This window comes from Etheostoma spectabile, chromosome 9 (assembly GCF_008692095.1).
Source record: "Etheostoma spectabile isolate EspeVRDwgs_2016 chromosome 9, UIUC_Espe_1.0, whole genome shotgun sequence".
Taxonomy (NCBI): domain Eukaryota; kingdom Metazoa; phylum Chordata; class Actinopteri; order Perciformes; family Percidae; genus Etheostoma; species Etheostoma spectabile.
In genome coordinates this window covers 28,828,759-28,842,422 of record NC_045741.1, presented here as the reverse complement: position 1 = coordinate 28,842,422, position 13,664 = coordinate 28,828,759, and the positions used below count along the sequence as shown (strand labels likewise).

General features: G+C 42.2%; 1 protein-coding gene across 3 annotated transcripts in view; it reads left to right on the top strand.

Annotated features, from left to right (window-relative positions):
- The window catches only part of LOC116695588 (capping protein, Arp2/3 and myosin-I linker protein 3), a 43,263-nt gene that overhangs the window by 5,073 nt on the left and 24,526 nt on the right, over window positions 1-13,664 (top strand). For 2 of the 3 annotated variants that reach the window (XM_032525946.1, XM_032525944.1), the window contains exons 2-13: window positions 890-984; window positions 5,108-5,158; window positions 5,265-5,324; window positions 6,968-7,089; window positions 7,250-7,344; window positions 7,655-7,725; window positions 7,861-7,934; window positions 8,385-8,460; window positions 9,481-9,569; window positions 11,462-11,556; window positions 11,678-11,764; window positions 12,719-12,995. In XM_032525946.1, the coding sequence (XP_032381837.1) occupies window positions 890-984; window positions 5,108-5,158; window positions 5,265-5,324; window positions 6,968-7,089; window positions 7,250-7,344; window positions 7,655-7,725; window positions 7,861-7,934; window positions 8,385-8,460; window positions 9,481-9,569; window positions 11,462-11,556; window positions 11,678-11,764; window positions 12,719-12,995 (1,192 nt within the window). Of the gene's footprint in view, window positions 1-889; window positions 985-5,107; window positions 5,159-5,264; window positions 5,325-6,967; window positions 7,090-7,249; window positions 7,345-7,654; window positions 7,726-7,860; window positions 7,935-8,384; window positions 8,461-9,480; window positions 9,570-11,461; window positions 11,557-11,677; window positions 11,765-12,718; window positions 12,996-13,102; window positions 13,180-13,664 lie in introns of all 3 variants that reach the window. The other variant, XM_032525945.1, reaches the window with a different exon arrangement.

Genomic DNA, 13,664 nt, shown 5'->3' with positions numbered 1-13,664 from the left:
GGGGGGGGGGGGGGGGGGGGGGGGGTATTGAACACTACAGTAGGCTATATGCCAATATTGTTTTCAATTAAAAAACATTTGCACAAAGCAAGCCGATTCACTTTTCCATGTTGATAAGATTAAGGTTGAGAAGATTATTAAAATGAGAAAAAACAATGGGACAAAAAGACATCAAGGGACATTTAGAAAAGATAAAAAAGTGTGATTAATTACGAGTTAAGTATGACATTAATACAATTAATCGTGATTCGATATTAAATATTTTACTACTACTATATTGAACTATGTGTACTGTGAACTAAATGTACTATGAATTATGTGAACGTGCACTATGTTCCAAAGTGTTTTTTAAACGTGGTTATGTTATACCTGGAGGGCAATTATGATCACATATGAAAATCAACTGGCAGAGACAGCAGATAGATAATCCCCAGTCAACACATCCCTTTTTATTTTTGTCAAACCGATGTTATTGTTGTATGGTAATGCAGTCTAGGCTTTTCAAAACAGCCTGAAGTCACTGCACATGCAACATTAATGTGACTTATAGAGAAATAAATGCAGACATAATTTTCACTGTGATCTATTACCCGTCTAAAGTGTTCTGTCTCTTGTGGGTTGATTTTTACATTGTGTGGAAATGACTGAAACCCGTGGCAACCTGGAATGTAGGACAACACAAACTAAACCGGAAAGACTACAGCATGCTTTTAAAAAAAATGCTCAGCAATAATGCAGATCCTTTGATCCTTTGATTATATTGAATCCTTTGAAACTAATGCCGTTTTGGTCCTTTTTAAAAAGACTGGAACAGAGGGAAAAAGTAGTCCAGTGTGTGTGTGTATTTTTCTAACGTCACATGTGTATGTGTTGTCTTTGTCATCCGCAGAAAGCATCAGGAAGACTTTCGATAAATCATCAATCAAGTTTGTTTATGGAATTAAGCTTGACACCAAAAATGGCAAAACAGAGGACAGAATCCTGGTAAGTCGCTGCTTTGAGTCTGCTCTTTTGATCTGGGCCTCTGTGTCACACTAACACTGGGTTGCTGATGTTAAAGAACTTCTTAATCCTGCAACATAAGCAGCCGGATGCATGCATCATGTATGTACAGCATCTTAGATGTTAACTCCCACTGCAGTGTTAGTGGATCTAGAAGCTCTCTTTGGATTTAACAGTGACAATGAACGTCATTTACCTACTGCAATACAACCTTCTTCTGTGGCTGCTGCTGGTGGCTTGGCAGGATGAATATTGGATAGACCGTATCTGTGGGAGCGGCTGTGGATTCCTCTGTGGAGGCAGTGGGGGGGCTGAGCAGCTCGCAGCCTTTGATTCTGGGGCGCTTTCATCAGAAAATATGGGACAGAGATGTGAAATCTCTATTTGAGCGAGTGAGGCTCAGCCAGCTATCTGGCTCCAATCTGAGACAATCGGCTCTTTCATTACGGACCAGAACTTAGACTGGACCCTGGAAGGAAGCCTGTATTTGCAGAAGGCAGTGGACTTACAGCATACACTGCATGCATGCTAGGAGCGTCTGCTGATGTTTCATGTTGCATCTGTGACACTGTTTTTGTGTGTGTTTTTTGATGTGCTTTTGTAAATTGTATTTTTTTGCTGATGTGACATCTGGGAACAACTGGTCAATTGATGGCTCTCATAACATCTGGCCAAAGGAGTACAGCTGAAAATTAGCCGGCTGGCTAACACTGGCACATTTAAAGTAATGTTAATGAATGTGCGCTGTGCTTGTAAATAAATAAATAAATATGTACATGAAAGCGCACACACACACACACACACACAGGTAACGTACAGTATGTGCAGTCCAGAGCAGCTTTTATTGATCAAGTGCAGCAAGATCGTATACAATTCCCAACTGCAGTAAAGTCAGTGGAGTTTTTACTCGACCGATACTAGTTTTACAGAGCTGATACGATACAGATTATTAGAAGTTAACGAAACCGATATTTGGAACCGATATGCATTTACATGTACAGTGAAAATAGAAATCTTTAAATCAAAATTAAGATTTTTGAATGTTACAAACTCCAACACAAAACCTTTTTAAATGCTTTAAGCAATTAATAATAAATAGTAGTAATATACAGTGTGTGTGTGTGTGTGTGTGTGTGTATATATATATATATATATATATATATATATATATACATACACACAGTTTTTAAGGATTATCAATCTCAATGCATCAATCTTTTTATGTCCATTTCCATGCGTGATTTAAAAGAATATACATATGAATCTGTATTTGTTTGATTTTGACATATGCAATATTTGTCACACACAAGTTTGAATGAAATGTTTTGTCTGAGGTTTTTATTGTGCAGTCATTCCATGCTGAAGCCTTAAACGTGCTGAGTCACCTTCTCTGCAAGTGATCTTCCATGTCACTGGCTGAGTCATGTTTAACGGTGGAGAGCATGAAACATGACGCGGTCAGATGTAATGTGATAAAGTAGATCAACAGCCTATATGTGTTTGCCTAATAATTTTATTAGATCATGTGCATATACTGTAAACAAAACCTATTATTTGTTTTCCTTTTGGCCATTTGTGTGTGTTTTTTTCTGCACTCTTGCCTAAGTTGTCCATTATCCCGTCCTTTTTCAGTCAATCTGTTTTCTGATTTGTACATGTCTGGAGACTTTTAAATAAAAACCAACACATTTAAATAATAATTGTAACAATCGATTACCAATCAGAATCATTATCAATTATCAATTACCAATCATTATCAGAATCGAGCATCGAATTGTTCTAGAGAGAATCGCGAGGCATCTAAGAATCAATTTTTTTAGGGGTGGGGGAAAAAATCGATGCAAAAATCGATGCATATATATAGTGATGCATTATTGCATTCAACTGAAATGTTGCGGCTGGTAAAGAGCTAAAGATGGAGCTCATTTGAATTGATTTTAAGTAAAGTACAATCAATATCATCATAGGCCTAACCCTTCAGGTTCCCCCCCCCGAGACTCAGCGGTGAGTGACACAGAGCTGGAGGAGCAAAGGAGCACACTTTTCAATTAATTAACTTTATCGGTAATCGGTAAAATAAAACACAGATACAAATAATATACACACTGCCAGATATCAGCCCCGATAATTGGCCAGCCGTATAATTGGTCAATCCCTATCTTTTACACAGTGTAAAAGACGAGCGACTACCGTTGCCCCTCCTGTTATCTGCTGTCAGCGCTTCCTCTCCATAGACGCTTTAATGATCCGTCTTGTGGCGAGCATGGGAGAGTTTTTGCGTACAGCCTTTTTTCATATTCACTTTGATGTGTCTACCTGTCAGGAACAGCTTTCCAACAATCACCTTCCATTCCATCTCTTACTTACACTAGATAAAGTTCTCGCTCCTGCTGGGTGTGAGTAGAAGACAGAAAAGTAAATTGGAGTTTGGTCAAATGCACTGGGTTAGTTTTTTTGGGGGGGTGGGTGGGGGGGGTTAAGGTTTACAGTCAAAGCTTCTTTAAGGTTGTGATGTTTCACTGCAGGTTACTTGCATTTATCTTGATTTTGTACAGAGGCCTCACCCAAAGTGTCAGAGGATTAGAACATATGTCCTGTAGCAGCCCGGCTGCATAATTATACACCACAATAAGCATGATGTGCGTGTGGTCCATCTTTGATGTGGAACACACTCTTTCTCTCTCTCTCTCTCTGTCTCTTCTGCTTCCCCTGCTGCATCAGCATGATTTACTCGTACGCTCTCTCTTAACTAAGCCGTAATCCTGACTCATCACCGTAATGTGATACAATCTGGTCTTCTTAATCAACTCCCTCAGACAGTCTTTGAAGTGAAACACAGATCACCCTCTCTCTCCACCTCTCTCCCTTTCTCTCTCCATCTCCCTCTCTCTCTCCATCTCGCATGCACATTTTGAGTGACGACATTCCTGACACCTGGCTTGCTGCGTGGGTGTACGAGGCTGTCAGTGTGTGGTTCTGACAGGCCGGTGTCAAGCTCCCTTTCTCTTAAAAACATAACAGCGAAGTAGTAGAGCTGTAATTTAATTATCTGTTTTCATTGGGGAGAGGCACATGGGTTGGGGTGGGGTGGGGGGGGGGGTTGTCCTCAGGGAGTGTTGTAGCAGGGCCATCGTAGAGAATGGAGTAAATGATCGAAAGCGACAAAGCAGAAGAGGAGAAGAAAAAGAGCAGAGGGCAGTAGGGCTGGTGGAGAGCAGCGAAATGCCAAAGAATCCCTCTGCTCTTTGTTTGCTTTGAAGCAGAGAGACACTGACTATTGTTTGTAGGGTGTGCCTGCAAAACAGAAGGAAGAAATTGCTGCTCATGAGCAAGAATCAGGGGCTGAATCCGATTTATCCAACAGCTGCGTGACACAAATGCATCCATGCCGAGAATAAGTGGGTACAAGCACAGAAATGCTGCTGCGCTCCATCAGACGGAGATACACAAATAAGCTATGCATAAGTTTGCTTTCAAATTGCCCAAAACGTCAAAACTCCCATCAACTTTGCAAAGCACAAAAAATTATTCCAGGCACTACAGACTGCAGACGGCAAAATAGCAAAGGTAGTGGAGAAAAATGCTAATTTGGCATCCTGACCCACCATGACTGGCATTTCTAATTGTGGAACAGATCCCCTGACTGGAAATGTGGAAGAAAAAATGATTTACTACTAAAAATGGGTGGTTCTTTCATTTATATTCTCATGTTAAAGATCTGGGTATGACCATAAACAATTGAGTCCAAAGTCACACTGCCTGTCTCAGATTTAATATATGAGCCACTGTCATGTTTGCCTACAGCAGACGTAATGTAACGCTAATCAAATGACATCTCATATTTGCCGGAGTGCGATTAAAACATCGCAACATGCCGTCATCTCTCAGCCGGTACGTCAATCTATTAATGTTAGACACTGTGTCTCTGACACTGAGAGCTTTTAGCTGGATCAATACATTAATACACAAAGGACTCTTCATTTCCCGCTCGTCATTACCATGGAAACTCCCGGGACTATTTTCTCCCCACAGGGAGTGTGACTGTGCAGTGAACCTTTCCGTAACTTTGATTCGATTTGCTTTATTTCTTTCTTTTTTTTTTAAGGTCCTTGCAACATGGCGTCTCTATTTCCTGGCACCAAAGATTCCCGCTAAGGTACTTGTTACCGCTCTCTTTCTGCAGTTTAATGTACATTCTGAAGTGTTTTCTTTCCCAATGCCAGCGGAAATCTTGACTTTGCCGACTGTTTCTGTAACAACAGGTAGAAACCACGTTCAACTTCTTGGAGATTCGAGCTTTGAATTCCCACCCTGAGCACCAGGTGAGTTTGAACATTACCAAGCTCTGTCTGCACTCAGCTCCACTGTTACAGCTAACGGGTTGTCTGTACAGTTATATAAAATCAGTGGTTACATCACCTTGGCCTTCAAGGAATGACAAAAAGCATTTAAAACCTTTATCCAAGCCGCTACAGTGACAGCCAGTGCCCTCATATTTACTTCTTCTCTTCTGACGGTGATAGCAACAAGATAAACTGCGTAGTGACCATAGACTGTTAATATTAATGGGCACAGCATGTGTGACGTCACCCATTGGTTTGTGGAGATCTGCTATGAGTCGTCGAGTTTGGCGTTAAGGGGCGCAGCCATCCTGGTTGCGGATGTGACGATTTTAGACGAGAGGGAGGAGTGAGGGAGGAGCCACAGACTGTTGGGCGGTATCTGACTGTGATGTTAGCTGAGAGCTGGCAACGCTGCTTACCCTCTGCAGTACGTTACACACTGTCACTGGCAAAATGGATGCAACTGCTGCTAAAAGCTATTTTGCATAATTAAAGGTAAGATTTAGCTTCGCACTTCATCACTTTCTCATAGACTGCTAAAGAAACCGACCTCCTTTTGCAACCGCATGTGTCTCCCCCTGCTGGAATTCAGATAGAATGCAGCTTTAAGGAGACTCCCCTGGTGAATTTCCGATAAAATGCAGGTTTAACGAGTCTCCCTCTGCAGGAGATCAGATAGAATGCAGGTTTAACGAGTCTCCCCCTGCTGGATTTCAAATAGAATGCAGGTTTAAGGAGTCTCCCCCTGCTGGATTTTAGATAGAATGCAGGTTTAAGGAGTCTCCCCCTGCTGGATTTCAGATAGAATGCAGGTTTAAGGAGTCTCCCCCTGCTGGATTTCAGATAGAATGCAGGTTTAAGGAGTCTCCCCCCTGCTGGATTTCAAATAGAATGCAGGTTTAAGAAGTCTCCCCCTGCTGGATTTCAGATAGAATGCAGGTTTAAGGAGTCTCCCCCTGCAGGAATTCAGATAGAATGCAGGTTTAAGGTACTTCCGCATTTGCAACACTTCGCTGAACCGGATGCTTTGTCCATTAATATTCAGTCTATGTTAGGTGGTAGGGAATTTTATAATTTATTTATAAGAAAGTCTTTTTTTTGGAAGAGCATGGGAAAGTCTTTTAATTTTTACTCCTAATTTTGAAAAAAAAGACCAGTAGTAGTCAGACATGATGGCTTTAGTGTGCGCCACAGGTCATAAAGGTGCTCTTTACCATATGCAGAGGACAACAATCTTCTCACTGTTGTACTGTTTACCATAACACTCAACTAGCTAACACAACCATTATGTCAGTCATGAGAAACACAAGTTGCTCAAATAGTCACAATTTTAGGGTATCTATACTTTTAATTCGGCTTTTAAATATTTGCGTTAGTGGCTATTGTGAAAATGAGTGTTCCATTCACATAGGTTTAAGTTGCATTACATTGTCTTTTTTTTTACTCTTTCAAATTCAATACTATATTTTGATATATTTGGAGAGGGAGTCTTGTAAAGAAAAATTAATAATAATTTAGTCAAGTGGAGGTTCCAAATCAAAAATTAGTAATTGCTTTTGCATGAAGTGAAAAATAACATTCAACCCCCCTCTCCAGCATTATGATTTCCATTTTCTGTGCAGGTTATTATCGACACTGACAAGACCAGCTACTCCCTGAGGTTTGAGTCACGCGAAAACCTCAATCATGTGGTCAGCCATATTAATTTGGCTCTGTCTCGAATATTCAACAACTCCATTTTTGCGTAAGTGTCTCTCTCTCACAAGAAAGAACTTCAGCATAAATTGCATACTGTTAGTTGGAAAGTAAAAAAAAAAAACGACCTATACTTTTTGAAGTTATCTAATGTTAAATTTATAAATCTATAAATTATTTCCACATCTTTGTTTCTTTTATCTTTGCAGCCCTTCCATCTGTCATTCAGACAGTGACCTTTCTGAGGGCAGCAGGAAGTATTCACCCAGCTCAGAGACGTCAGTGGAAACCCAGAGGGCCTGTGGTAAAATAGACATCATCACACACACACACACACACACACACACACACACACACAGATAGAGGCGCATGCACACCACTTGGAAGCCTCAAGACGAGAGGATGTTGGCTCACACACGTCACAATGCTCTCCCAGATGTTCTTTTAAATGCGCACATAAATAATAATTTGGACAAATGTTACTGTGTGCATTTTGCTCCCCTTTCTCTCCTATTCTCTCTGAAGGAAGCAGCTGTTCACATCATCTCAGATTCCTTTTTTTCTCTTTCCCTCTCGCTCCGTCGTTTCTTTTTCCCCCCGCCTGCCTCTCTCAGGAGGCTTCTCGGAGACATACGCCGCTCTGTGCGACTATAATGGCATCAGCTGCAAGGAGGAAGTGCAGTGGGTAAGAGCTGTGGGACTGTGCCTGTGTCGCTGTGAGTGCTTTTGAGTGTTACGCAAAGCAAAATGCCGGGGGGTGGGGGGGGGGGGTGATGTGATATACTGCAGCAACCACGCTCATGGATAATGTTGCTCCTAGGATGTGGACACAATCTATCACTCCCAGGACAGCCGAGAGTTTAACCTGATGGACTTCAGCCACCTGGAGAGCAGGTGAGGGACGAGGAGTAGGGATGGCCAAATGAAGCTTGGTCAACCAGTGTCTTTATTTTCTGAGCCCGCTAGATGGCGCTCTTGGTTTTAAAAGAAAGGCCTAAGGCATTGCAATTCATTGTATTCTCAACACTTTGTTGAACATAGAGCGCCATCTAGTGGGCTCAGAAAATAAAGACACTGGTTCACGAAGCTTCATTTGGCCATCACTAACGAAGGGCACTCAAACACTATTACCTCCAAAATATGGTACCTCATATAAAAGATAAACCTGTATTGTCATTATACAGAGACCCACACATTAAAATTGTGAGTGCCACGATGGAAGGTGCATTAGAGATAAAAAAACAAAAAAACAAGATAGACAATAAATAGCTAAAAACAAGAATAATTTAAGGCATAAAACATAATATAAAAAGACATCATTTACCTCAGTTTTTTTTTTTCCAGGGATTTGGCGGTGATTGTTGCATCGATGGCATACAACACCTGGTTCACTAAACTGTACTGCAAAGACCTGCGAATAGTAAGTATGAACGTACAGTAACTGGGTTTCCGCTGCGGTATTATTTCATATTTAGAAATTATAAACAATTACAAACAATTACAAGCAATACACTGACACGTAGGAACGCGTCCCGGGGCCAAAAAACACAAAGAGGATAGACGGGAGGGAGGGAGACAAAACAACACATGTAGAAACAGACAAACACATACAGTACATAAACAGACACACACAGACACAGGACAAGGGACCAATCACAAGTTGAAGTAAAGGTTGTAGCATAAGTCTGCAGCCCGGATCTCAAGGATTCAACAACTCTTTCCTGGCGCTCCATGTATGCGCGCTGTAGAGAGTTCCATGTACACTAGAGCCCGACAGATATATTGGCGGGCCGATACTATCAGCCGATATTAGGCATTTCCCGATCTATCGGTATCGGCATTTATAATGACCGATTTAATGGCCATTATAAATGATCAGAATCATTAAATAAAGGAATATTTAAAAAATAAAAACGGACGGTCAACCATGTTATGAGTGTTGGCGTTGGATAGTCTGTCCACCAGAGTACGCTCTACAACGTCCCTGTTGGCAACACTGATTTTTTTTTTTTTAATGTATTTTTGTTCAAAGGACTTTAAGTTTCACATCTTAAGTTTGTATTTTTATACTTTTTTTTTTAGAACTTTAATATATTTTGATGTTCCTCTGTACTGTTGTGACAAAAAAAAGCAAATTATTATCATATTATTTTAGTTAGAACTCATAAAAAACTACAAATAACTGTTAGTGTTAGTGAAATTTGTTTATGTTCTGTTACGCGTTTTTGGATTTAAAAAAATATATATATCGACCGATATATCTGCACATTGGCTTTTTAAATAACCAAATATTTGTATCGGTATCGGCCCAAAAAAACCTTAATTGGTCGGACTCTAATGTACACTACATCCAAGAAGGAAAGGGTCCATGTAAAGATAGACAGGCCAGGAGGTGGTTTCCAACAGGTTTAGTTTAAATTTTTTCCTTTGTTCCTTTCAGGGGTCAGAGGTCACTGAGCAGGTCCTGCACACTGTCAGCAAATCCTCCAGCCTGGAGGAGATCACGCTGGAGAACGCTGGGTTGAAATCGTGAGTTTTGATCCCTCCAGTAACTCTCTTTTACTTTTCACCCATTCAATCTAAAAATAACACGCCTCGCCTGTGAAAGCAGCTGTATAACGTCCTCTGACAAATCTCACATTGGGCTTGAGACTTTGAAGGACATTTACCAGTTAGGAGAGTCTGAACAACAATATTGATCTGCATTTCTGTGGATTTCCACCAACTGCGGAATGACTCCGCATTGGCTCCGCTGCGTGTCGGCTCCGTGCCCTGCCGTCCTTCAACACTCACCAGGTCCAGATTTGTTGCGGATCGGCTGCGGCCATAACTGACAGCTAAAGTTACGAGGACCCCACGAGATCTTGCGAATTCACGTATCATCGAGCGATATAACAGGATGTATTTTCTATAAACGGAACAACAAAACCTCTGATCTGTTGACTTCAGGCCCGTCTCCGTCCATTATGACATTTCCAAGGTGTAGCGCAGGGAAATATGATCCGCCGTTAGCATGGTGTATTTTATTTTGAAAATTAACCGAATGTCCAAACGAAACCAAATGAAAACAATCGGTGCTGCCTACACCATGTTAGTCTCCTCCTAGAGTTACAGGCTTAAACAGGGCAAGATTTAAAGCCTCTACACATGTTCAAAATGTCATTGCCAGTTCCTCTCAATGTGAAGTGATTCCTTCCAAGTGAACCCAGCAAATCTGACTTCTGACCGAAAGGCATAAAAGTTGTGACAATTCAGCCAGTGCACATACCTCTGTTTATTTCTTACTGCACCCAAATTCCCTGTGTTCACTTAGTCACTTAATCACTGCACATGGCTAGGCACTGGTCTGAGGTCACCTGGTAGTTCACACAAACGCGTTACTCAAAGCCTAGTCTTTATCAGCGATGTTTTCATTTTAAGGAGTGCCGCCTGAAATTCCACCAGATGTCCGTTACCTTCTTTTCTTTGTGTCAGCGTACTAACCTCCGGTGGATTTCTGAGGACTATGGTTACCTGGTCCTCAGATCTCTGCAGGGTAAATTCCAGACAGCTAGCTAGACTATCTGTCCAATCGAGGACTGGTTACCTGGTCCTCAGATCTCTGCAGGGTAAATCAGACAGCTAGCTAGACTATCTGTCCATCTGAGGACTTGGTTACCTGGTCCAGATCTCTACAGGGTAAATCCGACAGCTAGCTAGACTATCTGTCCATTCTGAGGACTATGGTACCTGGTCCTCAGATGTCTGCAGGGTAAATCCAGACAGCTAGCTAGACATCTGTCAATCTGAGGCTATGGTTACCTGGTCTCAGATTCTGCAGGGTAAATCCAGACAGCTAGCTAGACTATCCGTCCAATCTGAGGACTATGGTTACCTGGTCCTCAGATCTCTGCAGGGTAAATCCAGCAGCTCTAGACTATCTGTCCAATCTGAGGACTATGGTTACTGGTCCTAGACTCTGCAGGGTAAATCCAGACAGCTAGCTAGACTATCGTCCAATCTGAGGACTATGGTTACGTGGGGCAGCAGATCTCTGCAGGGTAAATCCAGACAGCTAGCAAGACTATCTGTTCAATCGGAGGTTTCTGTTGCACGACTAAAACAACCTTTGAAGGTACAATACAAGTTCCTTCCCGAGGCTATTTCACAGCGGCACCATGACTCCGTCCGGCGCTTAGCACTGCCCAAGACGTTTGTGATTGGTTTAAAGAAACACAAATTGTATATAAAATCATAATAGCATGCGAGACTACATGCTATTACGAGACTCCAGTTGTTGAGAAACAATATATATTTTTTTAATATATCCCTTGTGAGTCATACTAAAAGTGGAATTCTTAATGGCATCAGTGCCCCTTCAAATGCTTGTGTGTATTTACAACATCTGTTTGTCTGTACTTAACCATGGACCGACTTTATAGAGACTTTCCACACAAGATGTCAGCTGCTCTTTCAGAGAACCCTGCTTCGGTCATCCACTCGCTCAACTTGGCCCACAACTCACTGGACAACCAAGGTCCGAAGAAACATCCAACTTATTACGTTAACTATATTCACTTGTTTTAAATCCACTTCTGTATTCTAAATAGTCTCTTTCTGTGACTTCATTTTCCATACCTGTTGTGTGCACGGTGCAGGTGTGTCCAACCTAATTCAGCAGGTGTGTCGCCTCAGCAAGGGACTTCGTCTCCTCAACCTCTCCAAGACCTCGCTCACCTCCAAAGGTTTGGGCCCGTCCCTCTTTATTGCCTGCCTTGCTGTCCCTACCCATGGTGTAGAAAATGTCTACAACAATGTGGCCAGAATTCAACAACAAACTCACAACAATCAGGTGGAATTGGGTTAGATAAGGCCCTCAGTGAAAGACAGCGTAACTGTTTCCAAGAAAACATTTTTTACATATATATTGTTTGAAATAGAGTTACTGCAATAAATAACTTATGGGCTCTGAAAAAGGAGCGACACAGATCTGTCATCTGTAGCTGCTGTCATCTGGTAAAAACGCCCACTAATCACTGCCTTGCAGTCCGCTTGGAAAGAACCAATGAAACCGCGCACCCAGCGATTGCAAGTGGCGGCTATAAAAAGTCTGCAAATACAGAGAGGACAAGCGATAGTAAACATTGACACAGCTTTTCAGCAATGACGCACAGCTGTTAGTGGGTCCGAGCCTTGAGGGCAGGGGGAGGGCTTAGACAGGGCCATGAGGCCCGAGCCCATAGGTTTTTAACATCACCAACCCTGCCTATAAGCTGTAGATGATTGAGCAGCTCTCTGAGCTCAGGTTAGATCAAGGTTTAGGGAGAGTAAAGCCTCCCAAGCCTGAGATGTTAGTTTCTCCCTCCTGAAGAGCTTTGTGTCATGTTTTGCCCCTTGCTACAACTCCATATTGACTTTGTACTGCCCTGCAGGCAGCATGCCTCCTGCTACCGTCTCATCTTACCGTGTACCCGGTGGAGAATATTAAATATTACATGGAAGCAGGCAGATACAATGCGCTGCTTCCCATTACATCCGCTGATACCTGCTGCTGCAGACGTGTATGAATAATGCAAGGACTCAAAATGTTTGGAGAGTGTTCTCCATCTTTTAATATTGTACAACTTTCCCCTCTCTCCTCTTTCTGTCTCCCTCTTTTTCCTTTTATCCGTCTGTCTCTCTCTCTCTCTCTCTCTCAGGAGTGGTGTCTCTCTCTCAGGCTCTGTGCTCCAGCGACGAGTACTCCAACTCTCTCCTGCACCTGGACCTGAGCAAGAACCCCGGGGTCCTTTCGGGGGAGGATGCCTCGGTCAGGACGCATCTGGAAACAACAACAAACACTGCTCCATTTATACGCCACTTTTCCAGCTTAATATCTCTTCCTCTTTCTGTCTCCAGAATTTCTATCTCTTCCTGTCTCAGCCCAACTGCCTGGTCCATTTGGATCTGTCGGGCACAGACTGCTCCGTGGATTCAGTGAGTATTTAATGTCTGGAGACACGTGTTTGCTTTGAAAAGAAATGCATTTCTCTCTGCACATTGCTCGGCCCAGATTAACTGTTTCCACCCTGTGTCTCATGCAGCTATTTGGGGCTCTTCTGAGGGGGTGTTGCGCTGATCTTTCCTTTCTGAATCTTTCCAAAAATTCTCTCTCGCACAGGTTAGTCATATATTTAAGATTCCCTAAACAATAAAGGCAGCTGCGAATATAAATCTGGGATTAAATCATGCATATTTTACCTTAAAAAGCCTAATCTCTCCTCCCTTGTCATCCGCTCTCCCACCTTCTTTCTTTTTTGTCATTATCTTCATCTCTTGCTTAATGGGAAATGAGTTTTGTGTGGACCACTGGCCCATTGTGCTTCCTGTCTGTGGGTGTGTCTTCCGCCGTTTAAAACCCGAACTCCCAACGCAGTCTGCATAGATAAGACTCATGAATATTAAAGCAGAAGCTATCTCTCATTTGACCCCACTCGCTCCCCTCTTCTTACAACAAAGCGATAGTCACTCTGTTTCTCATTGTGTCAGTACTCTACGCTCAGTACTGCACTCATATTTGCCCAGCATGTCAACAGTGTGACTTCATCTCTTCTGTGTCCCATCCCATCCCACTCTCTATCCTCTCCTCTCTTTCATCTATCATCT